Below are 15,598 nucleotides of genomic sequence, written 5' to 3' on the forward strand. Positions count from 1 at the left end.
AACAGAGATGGCTGTGTGCAGGTGCATTGTCATGGTGGAAGAACCAATCTCCTGTCTGCCACAGACAGGGTCTTTTTTGATGAACACTGTTGCACAATCTTATTAAAACTTCCAAATGAAAGGTTTGATTGACGGTCTGACCTGTGGGAACAAACCCTGAATGAATTTTGTCCCTTGTCATCAAGAAAGCAAATATGCTTTGTTTTGATGTTTGATCTGACTAGACGACATTCTTTTGGATGGGTTGACAATGTTGCCTTCCATTAGCTTGACTGTTGCTTTGTTTCTAGGCTGTAACCATAGCACCATGACTCATAATCAGTAAAGATCAGTTTCAAGCTGTTGTTTCAAAGTGTGACATATTTCAAACAGAAGTTCCTTTTGATTGTCATTCAGAACACAAGGAACAAACTTAGCAGCAACCCTTTTTATTCCCAAATCTTATGTTAAAATTTGCTGAACCGTGCTCCAAGATAACCCACTAATCTCCGACAGTTGATCAGTTGTCTGTTGATGGTCTGTGAGCACAAGCTCTCAATTTTTTTCAATATTTTTGTCGAGTGGGGCAGCTGATGGACGTCCAGAATGAGATTTATCATCAAGCAACATGTTGCCATTCTTAAATTGAGCAAACCACTCGTGAACTTGAGGTTTTCTAATAGTGCCATCTTGGTAAGCTGTTATCAACATTAAAACAGTTTCAGCAGCATTTTTACCAAGTAGAAAACAAAAATTTCACAGCTGCATGTTGTTCACATAAACTTGCCATCATAAAAAATGAAATAAGAACAAAACAGCGCTAGCAAAAACAGACACAGCAGATAAACAGAACAGGCCATGTCAACAACACAGGTGACACTGAACTGGCAATAAGTTGCACTATACACACCTAACAGCAGAAATGCGTACTACATGACCTCCACTCACAGCAATGTTATTCCAGTTTTCTTAGGGGGAACTTTCTCATACAGCATAAGCAATTGACAGAGTTACTTAAAATTCTGGAGCTCCTCAAAGTGAAGTTTCTTGGACTCAACAGGTGGATTCAAATTTTTCAGCTAGACTGAAGAGGTGCCTTAACACCTTAGCCGGGCTTTCGGCAAGAACTGGTGCATGTAATTCTCCCACCTTACCTTAGACTTGTTGAAGACGGCAAACAGTTCTGTGGAAGAAGGCTTCTTTGTTGGCATCACCCGTGTGGAGTGAAAATGAAGCAACTCCACATTCTGTTTAAGAAGTTCCTACATCGGCTTTTGCTGCAGCTTTTATGCTGCTCCTGAGGCATAACTGGTCCTGCCTGCATTGAAAGAATGCCAGGCTTATGATGGGCACAAATTAACACCATTAAGAAAAAGGAAAGTGTTATAAGGCTGTCCTACATTGCCCCTTTTGTATCTGCACAGTGCACAAGGCTGTGAACTGTCATTATCAGCACAAATGTAACTATACTAGCCAATGGTGGCTCAATTATGAATCCGGAGGGCTGAAACCTGGAAGAGGAAACAAAACATGATGTATGTACAGGGGAGTAGAGAGTCCAAACACCATGTAGGGACAAGCAAGGAGATAAACAACAAACATAATCAATGAAAGAGATCACAGTACATTGACGTCAGAACTCAGAAGAAGTTATGCAAAATTGGAAGAATTAGTTTTGCGGTATGGGAATCTCTTCAGTTCAACAAATACTGCATGCTTTGCTATTTGCTGATGAGGACATCCTGATAGCAGGAGACAAAGATGACAGCAGTTACATGTTGAGGAAACTGCATGAAGAATACTCAATATAGGGCCTGACTATAAACACAAAAAGACTGTATAATGATAGTGGATGAAGATAACTGATAAGATGCAAATGCAGGATTCTGCAAAATTAAAAAGGTCTGTACATTTAAATATCTGGACATCACTTTTATAACAAATGGAAGAAATACACAAGAAATCACAAATGAAATTGGGCAAGAAAAATGAGTAATTGACCAACCTAACTCCTTGCTATGGTGGGACAGAATTACAATGAGAACAAAGGTCCTGCTGTACAAGTCAGACAAAAAGTGTATTGCCACATATGGCATTGAAATGTGGACACTAACCAAAAAGGAGGAAAACAAACTAATGTCACTTGAGATGGATTTTTGACAAAGAAGTAGTCGCATCTCCAGGATAGCACACATCAAAAATGACGTAATATGGGAAATTATAGGAGAAAAAGATACTTATCTTGATGCCATAGATAGCAAAATATTAACTTGGCATTGCCACCTGAGTGAAGAAAATTTGAAACACCACCTAGAAGATCGATGCAAGATGTTAAAGATGTGATGAATTCAAGGGGCCTTCTGGAAGAAGATTGGGCAGATAAGAAACTACACCAAGCACACATGCGCATGCGCCCCCCTTTTCAGTCTCTATGAACCATGCAGGCTTGGATTTGCAGCTACTGAATAATGTGAACATCCCCTTGGTTAGTCTGTTGTTATCCATTCTGAATGTATGTCCAAAAAACTGTAGTCTTCTCTTTCTCATTACATCAGTTAGTGTTTCAATTTTAAATTGTAGTTCTCTGTTTGGTCTTAAGCTGTATTCAGCATTATCATTTCTTTTAGCTCCCATTATTTTCCTTAAAATTCCTCTTTTGACCTTCTGTAGTTTCTCAAGATCTTCATTTCTTGTTAGTTTAAGTGTCTCTACCGCATACAGAGCTTCAGGTCTGGCCATTGTTTGGTAGTGTCTTAATTTTGTGTTCTGGGACAAGGATTTTTTGTTATAAACATTTTTGGTCATATGAAACACTCTTTCCATTTCGTGCACTCTAGTTTCTGTAGCTGTCTTTTCTTTTGCATTTCCTTCAAGAAGGGATCAAGAGAGATCATGGAAAATTATCGTCCTATCTTGAGTCTCCCAGTCCTATCTAAAATATTTGAAAAACTTGATGTTGCACAAATCCAAGACTTCATTGCAAAATATTCTGTTATGCTAAACAGTCAATTTAGTTTTCAGCAGGGGAAAAACACCATAGATGCAGTAAACAGTTTCATTGAGAAAATAAGTACGACGTCACAAAGGCGCTGATTCTGTAAACCATGCATTACTTGTTTACGAACTTGAAAAGTATGGCATTAGTGGCTGTGCCCTACAATGGCTTAAATCCTACTTATCCAACAGAAAGCAAAGAGTTAGAATTTCTTCAAATGGCGCATATTATTTTTCTAACTGGAAAAAAATATCTTAGACTGTTCCACAAGGCTCCATATTGGGCCCAGTCCTATTTCTCTTTTATGTTAATGACTTGCCTTCAAATATCAGCTCTCCATCAGTTCTGTTCGCACATGATACTTTGGTCTTAGTTGAAGATCAGCATTCAGAAAAAAATTCCCAAATCTGTGATCAGTACCCTAAAATACCTTAGAAAATTGGTTTCAGCTAAATGGGTTGAATCTAAACAAATCTAAGACTCATGTGATGCAATTCAGACCAAACAGTCAAAATGTGAGCAGATTAAGATTGTACACAACAATCAAGGTATAGAAGAAGCTGACTCAGTCAAATTCTTAGGTTTAAATGTAGATAAAAAGAAAAAAGATGTAAATAAAAAGAAGAAGAAGAAAAAAAAAAACTAAAACGGCCTTGCTGTGCTGGTACTGCAAACAGCTGAAAGCAAGGGGAAACTTCAGCTGTAATTTTTCACAAGGGCATGCAGCTTTACTCTATGGTTAGATGATGACGGTGTCCTCTTGGGTAAAATATTCTGGAGGTAAAGTAGTCCCCCATTCGGATCTCCAGGCGGGGACTACTCAGGAGGATGTTGTTATCAGGAAAAATAAAACTGGCATTCTACAGGTCGGAGTGTGAAATGTCAGATCCCTTAATTGGGCAGGGGAATTAGTGAAGTTCAGTGGCAGGAGGAACAAGACTTCTGGTCAGATGAATACAGGGTTATAAATACAAAATCAAATAGGGGTAATGCAGGAGTAGGTTTAATAATGAATAAAAAAATAGGAATGTGGGTAAGCTACTACAAACAGCATAGTGAACGCATTATTGTGCCCAAGATAGATACGAAGCCCACACCTACCACAGTAGTACAAGTTTACATGCCAACTAGCTCCACAGATGACGAAGAGATTGATAAAATGTGTGATGAGATAAAAGAAATTATTCAGATAATGAAGGGAGACGAAAATTTAATACTTATGGGTGACTGGAATTTCCAGGTGTTGCCGGCACATGAGGAGGAAGCTGGTCCAAATGACGCACTGCAACACCCGTGTCTGTCTGGATTTCATACAGGCGCCGGCAACGGTGTCGTAAGATGCGGCCAGAACTCCAGTTTGGCCGCCTGCCATATCCCCGTACCCATACAAGGTCTCCGGCAGTGAACCGACCAAGCGAAGGCACCAGCGGCCGTGAAGTGGAAGGCTGCAGAAGATGAAGTACCATGCGGGGCTGTCGGCCATGTAAGAGCTCAGCCGGGCTGTGGTCGCCCATGGGGGTGAAACAATAATAAACCAGAAATTGGAGAAGCGCATCATCAGCAGCAGAAGAAGTAAGGGGTTTCCTCATCTGAGCCTTAAATGTGCAGACCAGTCGTTCAGCTTCACCGTTTGACTGTGGATGGAACGGAGGGGCCGTGACGTGCATGACGCCGTGACAGGCACAAAAATCCGCAAAATCGGAAGAGGCAAATTGCAGACCATTATCAGTAACAAGAGTAGAGGGAAGGCCTTCCAAAGATAAAATATGAGCTATAGCATTTGTGGTTGCCGCGGTGGTAGGCGACGTGCAATGGACAATGAAAGGAAAGTTAGAGTAGGCGTCAATAACAAGAAGCCAGTAAGTACCTAAAAAAGGTCCCGCGAATTCAGCATGAATACACTCCCAGGGCTTCTCAGGCGAAGGCCACAGTGGCAAAGATGACTTCGGGACGGTGGCCTATGACGCACCAGGGCCGCAGGCAGTGACCATGTGTGCGATTTCAGAGTCGTTGCCGGGCCAGTACAGATGACGGCGCGCCACAGATTTTATGCGAGAGACACCCCAGGGCCCTTGGTGAAGGAGGCGCAAGATCGAAGCACGCAAAGACACAGGTACCACAACATGCGGCAAAGCATTGTTGGTGGAAAGGAGGATAACACCACCCATAGCCGTGAGGCAGTAACGCAAAGTATAGTAGTTCCGCAACGGATCAGAAGTCTTAGCGGACGGATGATCTGGACAACCCTTCCGCATACAGCATAAAACCTGGGAGAGGGTAGGATCAGAAGACTAGAAATCTACTCTGTAGGAATCAGCATGGGTTCCGAAAAAGACGATCGTGTGAAACCCAGCTCGCGCTATTCGTCCACGAGACTCAGAGGGCCATAGACACGGGTTCCCAGGTAGATGCTGTGTTTCTTGACTTCCGCAAGGCATTCGATACAGTTCCCCACAGTCGTTTAATGAACAAAGTAAGAGCATATGGACTATCAGACCAATTGTGTGATTGGATTGAAGAGTTCCTAGATAACAGAACGCAGCATGTCATTCTCAATGGAGAGAAGTCTTCTGAAGTAAGAGTGATTTCAGGTGAGCCGCAGGGGAGTGTTGTAGGACCATTGCTATTCACAATATACATAAATGACCTTGTGGATGACATCGGAAGTTCACTGAGGCTTTTTGTGGATGATGCTGTGGTATATCGAGAGGTTGTAACAATGGAAAATTGTACTGCAATGCAGGAGGATCTGCAGCGAATTGACGCATGGTGCAGGGAATGGCAATTGAATCTCAATGTAGACAAGTGTAATGTGCTGCGAATACATAGAAAGAAAGACCCGTAATCATTTAGCTACAATATAGCAGGTCAGCAACTGGAAGCAGTTAATTCCATAAATTATCTGGGAGTACGCATTAGGAGTGATTTAAAATGGAATGATCATATAAAGCATATGATCGGTAAAGCAGATGCTAGACTGAGATTCATTGGAAGAATCCTAATGAAATGCAATCCGAAAACAAAAGAAGTAGGTTACAGTACGTTTGTTCGCCCACTGCTTGAATACTGCTCAGCAGTGGGGGGTCTGTATCAGATAGGGTTGATAGAAGAGATAGAGAAGATCCAACGGAGAGCAGCATGGTTCGTTACAGGATCATTTAGTAATTGCGAAAGCATTACGGAGATGATAGATAAACTCCAGTGGAAGACTCTGCAGGAGAGACGCTCAGTAGCTCAGTACGGGCTTTTGTTGAAATTTAGAGAACATACATTCACCGAAGAGTCAAGCAGTATATTGCTCCCTCCTACATATATCTCGCGAAGAGACCATGAGGATAAAATCAGAGAGATTAGAGCCCACACAGAGGCATACCGATAATCCTCCTTTCCACACACCGTCAGGTGGCTAGCAGAGTATGGATGTAGATGTAGATGTAGATCACAACCCATAGCAGCCGCCAGCCGGTCCCTGGTGATGGGGAACCCTGCTGCTCAGCAACATCTAGGTGGAAACACAAAAGTTCGTCCCTATCGAATGCTGGATCAGGACCCATGGGAAGGCGAGACAGTGCACCAGCATTTGCATGTTGAGCAATCGGCCGGAAATGAAACTCATAATTGAAACGAGACAAGTAAAGAGCCCAATGCTGGAGGCGATGTGCAGCCTTGTCAAGAAATGACGTTGATGGATGAAACAAGGAAACAAGTGGTTTGTGATCCGTAACAAGATGAAATTTGGATCCATAGAGAAAAACACCAAACTTATGAAGAGCATAAATAATGGCCAAAGCTACTTTTTCAATTTGAGAATACTTTCGTTGGGCATCTGTGAGCGTTTTGGATGCATAAGCAATAGGTTGTTCAGAACCGTCATAAAAATGGTGCGCAAGGACTGCACCAACCCCGTATTGAGAGGCGTCCGTGGCAAGAACAAGATGTTGGCCAGGTTGATAAGTAGCCAGGCACGGGGCCTGTTTCAGCATAGTCTTCAATTTCTGGAAAGCTGCATCACGTGATGCAGACTAGTGAAAAGGCACGTTTTTATGCAACAGGCGATGCAACGGCTGAGCCACCGAAGCAGCAGACGGTAAAAACCTGTGATAGTATGCTATTTTCCCCAAGAAGGCCTGCAGTCCCTTAACAGATGTAGGGCGAGGAAGGGCATCGATCGCAGCAACAGTTTGCTGAAGCGGACGAATATCATCCCGAGAGAGTTGAAACCCCAAGTACATGATAGGTGCCTGAAAAAATTTTGATTTATGAAGATTACACTTAAGACCAGCAGTCTGTATGACATGAAAAAGTGTGCAGAGATTCTGAAGATGTTCTTCAGTGGTGGAGCCAGTGACAACAATGTCGTCCATGTAATTTATATACCCAGGGACAGGGAGCAATAATTGTTCCAAGAATCGCTGAAAGAGTGCAGGTGCAATGGAAACCCCGAATGGTAGAGGCCAAAAGGCGCGTTAAGGACCAGAAACTGCAGGGAAGCCGCGTCGAGAGGAAGTTGATGATAAGCTTCTGACAGGTCAGGTTTAGAAAATTACTGGCCTCCAGCAAGTTTAGTGAACAATTCTTCAGATCGAGGCATAGGGTAAGTGTCAGTGAGGCATTGAGCATTTACAGTGGCTTTGAAATCGCCACAGAGACGAATATCACCATTGGGCTTAGCAACGACGACGACAGGAGAGGACGACTCACTGGAAGTGACAGGAAGCAAGACCCCTGAAGCAGAGAGATGATCCAGCTCCCATTTGACCCGATCATGAAGGGCCACAGGAATGGGCCAAGCCCAAAAAAACTTAGGCCGAGCAGTGGGTTTGAGCGTGACATGAGCTTCAAAGTCGTTTGCACGGCATAACCCAGGAGAAAAAAGAGACAAAAATGTCATCGACAAGGAATCCACTTGAGTATAAGGAATAGCATCAGAGATGATATTGACAGAGTCATCTATGGAGAAACCAAAAATGAGAAAGGCATCGAAACCAAAAAGATTCTCTGCATAACTATGGTTGACCACAAATATGGGAACAGTGCGAACGACAGATTTGTAAGATACCTCAGCATCAAATTGTCCCAAGAGGGAAATCTTCTGTTTATTGTAAGTCTGTAATTTCCTAGTGACAGGTGACAGGATTGGAGAACCCAACTGAAGATACGTCTGAGAATTGATGATAGTGGCAGCAGAACCAGTATCCACCTGCATGCGAACATCCCGCCCAAGTATTTGGACAGTGAGGAATAACTTCCCTGAAAGGGAAGAAGTACAATTGACAGACAACACAGAAGCAGAATCAGCGCCATGTGCATGAACATCAGGTATGTGGTTGGATTTGCAAATGGATGACACATGACCCTTCTTTTTGCATTTGTGACACACGGCCCAACATTGGGGACAATCCTCTTGTGAATGTTTCGTAAAACACCGCGCACATGAAGGAAGTTGCCGTGGGGTTTGCTGCAGTTTCTTAGAGGTTTGTTTACGGTTAGGCCGAGGCCGCGCTTGGGAGCGTACTGTGGCCACGTCGACCGGCAGGGACATGCTGCACGCTTCGTCAACAGCGCACAGAGGTTGTACGTCCCTGATGTCACCCCCTGCCTCTATTTGCACTCCAGTGGCGCGAGAAATTCCAAAAGACTGAGCGATGGATAGGACGTCATCTACAGTCAGATTTACCAACTGAAGGGCACATTGCCTAACTTCTTTGTCGGGCGCCGACCGGATAATAGCATCCCGTACCATGGAATCATCATAGGATTCTTTGTGAACGTCAGTAACAAATTGATACTTTCGACTGAGGCCATGAAGTTCAGCAGCCCAAGCAAGATAGTATTGATTCGGTTGTTTTTGACAACGATAAAAGGCTACATGAGAAGCTACCACATGCGTGTGCTTTTGAAAATATACGGACAGAAGGGAGCACATTTCAGCAAAGGACAAAGACGCAGGATCTTTCAAAGGAGCCAATTGCGACAACAACCGATACATTTGAGGTGAAATCCATGAAAGGAACAGAGACTTACATGTTTATGTCCGTGACATGAATGAATTGCCAAGAAGTGCTGTCAAAGACATTTTTCGTAATCAGACCAGTCCTCCGCCGTCTCATCGTATGGAGGAAAAAGAGGGATAGACAACGACGAGAGATGCCCCGCATTGGAGCCTTGCTGTTCAATGAGACCTTGCAATAGTTGCTCTAAAGTAGCTATGGAAACCTGTGGGTCAACGATGAAAAAGAAAAATTCACTACCTCGTCGCCAATTGTTATAAGTCAAGTTGAACAATTATATTTCAAGGACGACACAATACATGTAAGTCACAGATCAAGTAAACAAAGTAAGACATGTGTACACTTTAACAGTCAAATCAGAACTGAGTCCGAGTCTAGCGGCTGCTGGCTGGCTGGCCGCTTAGGTGGCGCTACTGCTGCATGGTTGGCAGACAGCGCCGCATGTACAGGACGCGAGTAACTGCGCGGTGGCACTTTGAAAGATCGGCGAGTTACAACACATTCCTTCTCCACTACCCAGTAATGTGGTAAAATGTATTGTAATATAATGTTCTTTGTTATTACATTCCTACTACATTTTAATTCCACTTGTGTCTAATTTCTTGCATGCGTAACTACACCAACATACAACATTAAACAGTGTGTGACTAGACAAACATTCTGACTATAATCATTTGATAGGTAATATGGGGTAATTCCTCTTTTTATTTTTATTCTTTTGTATACACAACTAATAGTTGTTTCATGTTTCTATTTTAAGTATACTCCATGTGATAAAAGTTTCAGATACACCCGAAAATGATGTCACAGCTACAGCTGCACAGTAATGGGGAAGCCAGATTAAAAGAATATTTTAATCTAATGACAGCGAGAGTAACAGACATTGTCACTCAGGAAATATGTTTTGGCTATGGTCTGCATTGCAACTGAAATATGGACACTGTTCTACTAATAACAATGCAATTATGCAGTAAATATATTGGAAAATGAGTGTAAGAAATCTAAGATCATTGAGAAGGCATCAGGAAAACATGCAGTTTTCTAATTTAGGCAGTATTCTCATTGCTTGCTTTCACTGGGTATACACACATCAAAAGAAGTTTTGCATCACCCCGGTTCCCAGAACTCATCAAGACAGATGCTGACTGTGGATAGTGTAGTCCCTTTGACTGTTCAGAGATGTCACTAAACCTGTCCAAAGATGTAAAGTACCACGCATGAGCAGTGCCTACTAGAAGGAGGGGGTCTGACAGCCGATCAGTTCCAGTCATTCTACCATGAAGGACGTACATGGCTCGTGTTGTCTGTAGTTCAAACATGCCTAGACAGTCAATACCACAGTTTGATTGTGTCCGAATAGTTACTTTGGCCAGGAAGGGCTCTCAACAAAGGAAGTGTACAGGCATTTCAGAGTGAACCAAAGTGATGTTGTTTGGACATGGAGGAGATACAGAGAGACAGGAACTCTTGATGACATGCCTCACTCAGGCCACCCAAGGGCTACTGCTGCAGCGGATGACTGCTACCTATGGATTATGGCATGGAGAAACCCTGACAGCAACGCCACCATGTTGAATAATGCTTTTTGTGCAGCCACAGGGCATCGTGTTATGACTCAAACTGTGCGCAATAGGCTGCATGATGCGCAACTTCACTCTCGATGTCCATGGGGAGGTCCATCTTTGCAACCTCGACACCATGCAGTGCGGTTCTGATGGGCCCAGCAACATGCCGTATGGATCACTCAGGATTGGCATCACATTCCCTTCACTGATGAGTGTCGCATATGCCTTCAACTAGACATGAACCCTATCGAACATACTTGGGATAGATTGAAAAGAGCTGTTTATGGACAACATGACTCACCAACGACTTTAAGGGATCTGCCACTTTGAGGGATCTACGCCAAATTGCCATTGAGGAGTGGGACAATCTGGCCAACAGTGCCTTGATGAACTTGTGGGTAGTAGGCCACGATGAATATAGGCATGCATCAATGCAAGAGGATGTGCTACTGGGTATCAGAAGTACCGGAGTATACAGCAGTCTGGACCACCACCTTTGAAGATCTCACTATATGGTGGTACAACATGCAATGTGTGGTTTTCATGAGCAATAAAAAGGGTGGAAATGATGTTTATGTTGATCTCTATTCCAATTTTCTGTACAGGTTCCGGAACTCTCAGAAGCAAGGTGATGCAAAATATTTTTTGATATGTGTATATTTATTTATTAATTTATCTGCAGTGCTTCAGAAGATAATCCTACAAGTCAGCAGGAAACTGAAGTATGCAAAATACACAAACCCCTAAATCTCCAAGTCAGAATAATGAGAGATATTTTCAAGTGTAAAACATGCTAAGCTGTGCTCCTACAATAGTTATTCTTTATGCTGATTTGATTTTAACCTTTTATCCAACTGAACGCTATGGAATATTACATATAAATTTTCATTTAATTTAAGACTATTAGCTACTATTTCTAGACTAGCAGACTGCTGTTGCTTGTTTGAAATGGCATAATACTTGTCTTTCTATATGTGTTTATATGGTTCACATTTGTACGATACTGAATAAAAGTGATGTATTATTCTGCTGCTGGTATCTGTACAACCAACTTCACTCCCTGATTTTTTAGTACACTCCAAGACATATATCTATAGAAATCAAATGTAAGACATTACTTTCATATTGTAAAGCAGGGTCAGCAATTTCCAGGGAGAGGAAAGGAGATCAAATATTAGTAACTCCATTTTTGATTCAAGTTATTATTCCAGTTGCATAGGTAGTTCGTTGCAGTCACATAAACAAAACATACTTAGGTGTAAGTACTTAATACTCAGGTACAGAAAAATTTCTGACATGTAACATTAATTCCTTACTTCTTGTAGTAATCATGAAGCTTCACAATGTTGCAAATAAATATTACGACTAGTAAAAAATCTAAATTACAAATTTATCAAAACAGGACATGTTTGAATACAGATTCAAAAAGATTTACTTTTTACCCTAATCTGATAAATCTATTGGACAATACAGCTTATGTATTTGGCATTTTCAATATAAACAAAATGCCTAAAATTTGATTGTAATGGAATTTTAACATAATGGATTACATCACTAATACACTGCAGTCCTTTTTGCAGAAGTAAGTTGGTGAAATTATTTCAAGAATAACCACACTTTTCTCAGAGTTAATGTCAACATCATCTAGTGCCATGGGTAAACTATAATGGCACTATAACGATATGTGTCAGTCTCTTCTATCACACAGCCTTGACCAGGAATAGGACATCTTTATTTCCTCCAAAAGCAGGGACTGGATCTTTTATTTGCCAGCTCAGCCCAGCCATATGGGCAAAGAATTCTTCTTTCTCAACTTGGACACAAAAGTGATGGATTCCTGTTTCTTTCAGTATGGAACAAGCCTGTGAAAATTTCAATCAGTTTGTCTGTAACATTGTAAACACCACATACAGTAAATATAGTCCCTTACTGTACTGTACTTGCCTCCTGTATGATGTTCTGCTCACTGGCATCTGGAGCAGCTTGAATGTGCAATGTTCCAACGTTGGTGTCTGAGGAATGTTGCCAGAAGTGTTGTTTCCTTATAGTCTGTACACCATCAATGGCAGTAACCTACACAAAGTACATTTTATGGACATAAACATTTACAGTATGCCTTTGACTATAAACCTGATCAATGTCTCTATATTAATTCAATAGCTACCAACATAATGAATAATATTTTTCTGTATGCACAGAACTCTGCACAATATTGTCAACAAGAATCAGCTAGGTTCAGTGGAAAAAACTATAGGTTGTCTCTGTGAACATGTTAGTTGTCCAGTGCTTACTGATTTCCTGTTTTCTAAATTTCCTCATAAAGTCTTTCTTTCTGTTTACTATTATCAAATGGAAAAGTAAGGGAAGAAATGATACTGGTACAATATACATCCCTGCCATGGACTGTATGGTGGCTACAGAGTACAGATATAGATTTAAAAGAGCAATGTGTTTAGCCACAAGAGGAGGGACTATGCATGTTGAGCATCAAAATATTCACACTGACAGTACAGTAAAACCCTGACAAAATCCTAAATGTTTGGTAAAAGAGCCTCTTTCCCCCGCAAACAAGGAAAACATGTAAGACAAGAAACACATATGACACTACAAAATACAGTAACAAGATGAATATTAAATCTGAAAGTTATTAACAATTTAATTTTCATGTCAACTTCGCATCCAAATACACCATGAAAGTGCGAGGTTCGGTGCATTCTATTCACAATAACAATAATTAGATAAAATTCAAATTAAATTATCTAAATATTATAAATATTTATAATGCTTTATAGCTTATACCATACCTGCTGCAGAGCTGCCAGCAGTTTGTCACCCTCTTTGACAGGGCTGCGCAGCAATAACACATACGCTGAGTGCTTGAGAAGTGGAATTATACTAAGAAAAATTAGCACTGCAATAAACATGGAACAGATTGGGTCTGCTATGTACCAACCAAACTGCTGTATTAGCAGAGAAGAAACAATCACTCCAACACTACCAAGTGTATCAGCCATTATGTGGAGGAAAACTCCTGAAAACAAAAATCAGCAAATAACTATAAACTTGTGGACACATTAGATATGGTACCCAACAACAAAGCATCCAAATAAACTGCTACAGAAAGAGGTTTGCACCAACATTCTGAAGACGGCGCTCATAGTAACATCAAAACCTGGTCAATTTGACTTAATATTTGTGACTGAGGGCTTATTTGTTCTAATACGAGGGCTATCCACAAAGTACATTACGTTTTGGAATTAAAAATAAATAAAGTATTGGAAATTTTATTATTATATACAGATGAAAGCCACACTTAAATACTACTTTTCTACATAGTTGCCATTTAAATTAAGGCACTTATCGTAGCGATGGATAAGCTTGGAAATTCATTCGTCGTAAAATTCGGCCGCCTGCGCCTTCAACCACGTGGTTAATCAGTAACCCGGTAGAAATACGATTTTTGTGGATTTCCTGGAAAGAGGCACTACAATAAACTCTCAAAGGTATTGCCAAACTCTGCACAACCTCAGAAGAGCAATACAAAACAAGCGCAGGGGAAAGTTGGGCTCAAAGATCTTGCTGATTCACGACAACACCCGGGCCCACACGGCAAATGCCACTCGTGAAGTTCTCGAATCTTTTAAGTGGGAGTTGTTTCCTCATCTGCCGTACAGTCCCAACCTGGCACCGAGTGACTTCCACTTATTCACAGCAATGAAGAAGTGGTTGGCTATGCAGTGTTTTGATGACGACGCACAGCTTCAAGAAGGCGGCCGAATTTTACGATGAAGGAATTTCCAAGCTCAGCTATCGCTACAATAAGTGCCTTAATTTAAATGGAAACTATGTAGAAAAGTAATATTGAAGTGTGGCTTTCATCTGTATATAATAAAAAAAATTTCCATACTTTATTTATTTTTAATTCCAAAATGTAATGTACTTTGTGGATAGCCCTCGTATAATTCTGACACAGTCACTGAACCTTAGCAGCTATGTTCAAAGTTTTATGATAAGTATATGATTTGTCTGACACCTAATGATCATTGTAAAATTGTATGGAGGTAGATCATGTTTTAGGACAAATCAATGTACAGATGTCACTGCTTCTCATCACTATTGAGTGTAACTCAAGGGTTATGCAGTATAGAGAGAGTATCCTCCAACCCACTGTCCAAAATCAGTCAACCTTTCATTGATTGGTCTGTGCTCCAAGAAAATAATGCACTGGCACACTATGCCCAAAGAGTGTGACGGCTTGAGCAGCAATTTATCAACCACCTTGTCGACAGCATGGGCTGGAGAAATGTGACACTGTGTGTTAACCATTAGTGGATTCTGGTTTTCACAGATACACACTTTCGAACAACCTGCCTTTATTTTGATTATTGTTTTGTTTTTATTCCTGGCATGCTGTGACCCTAAGCCCACTTAAGTTCACAGATTTGAAAATGGTGCAAAGATTTTTTTGAGCAGTTTACATGCCAGCTAAAGACATATCCTTATTTGTATAATGAAGAAATTTGAGAGTCATATGAATTTTTTTAAAGTATATGTGCTATTCATGTAACAATTGTTCAGCAACTCAACACACTAAACACCTCACAGCTCTGCAAAATATGTGGTTCCCTAGATTTTTGAACTGTGGATTATTTTCACCAGGAGAAAAATGAGTACATGTTAACCAGCCTAGATGCGATATTATCATATTGGCATTGTGTGGAGGGAAAGAAGGGAGGAGGGGATGAGCAACAAGGAAGGAATCTGTATGTGTGGTGTCTGTTCTTTTGGACATGCCTGAAAGAACAGACACCATTTTTGATTCAGTGGACATTATATATATGTGACATAAGAGAAACTAAGACCTCAGGCGCAATTGGGCACTGAAACAAAACCAATGTTGCCAAGTGGATATTTGTGGTGAATGAGACTCGAACCCAGATTCCCACTTTATGCGAGTGGTCATCGTAATCACTTTGGCTGTCTGACCGCACTTTCTGTTCAACCTAAATTCTCAACTTGTCATACACTGAATATGAAGTATCCCTGCC

General features: G+C 41.2%; 1 protein-coding gene across 1 annotated transcript in view; it reads right to left on the reverse strand.

Annotated features, from left to right (window-relative positions):
* Window positions 1-11,732: 11,732 nt before the first annotated feature.
* The window catches only part of LOC126480793 (zinc transporter 5-like), a 258,821-nt gene continuing 254,955 nt past the window's right edge, over window positions 11,733-15,598 (reverse strand). The window contains exons 12-14 of the mRNA XM_050104106.1: window positions 13,355-13,581; window positions 12,495-12,623; window positions 11,733-12,412 (exon numbers count right to left, since the gene is read on the reverse strand). Of these exons, the coding sequence (XP_049960063.1) occupies window positions 12,251-12,412; window positions 12,495-12,623; window positions 13,355-13,581 (518 nt within the window). The 3' untranslated portion in view covers window positions 11,733-12,250. The remainder of the gene's footprint in view (window positions 12,413-12,494; window positions 12,624-13,354; window positions 13,582-15,598) is intronic.

The sequence above is a fragment of the Schistocerca serialis genome, chromosome 5, assembly GCF_023864345.2.
Source record: "Schistocerca serialis cubense isolate TAMUIC-IGC-003099 chromosome 5, iqSchSeri2.2, whole genome shotgun sequence".
In the NCBI taxonomy this organism is placed as follows: domain Eukaryota; kingdom Metazoa; phylum Arthropoda; class Insecta; order Orthoptera; family Acrididae; genus Schistocerca; species Schistocerca serialis.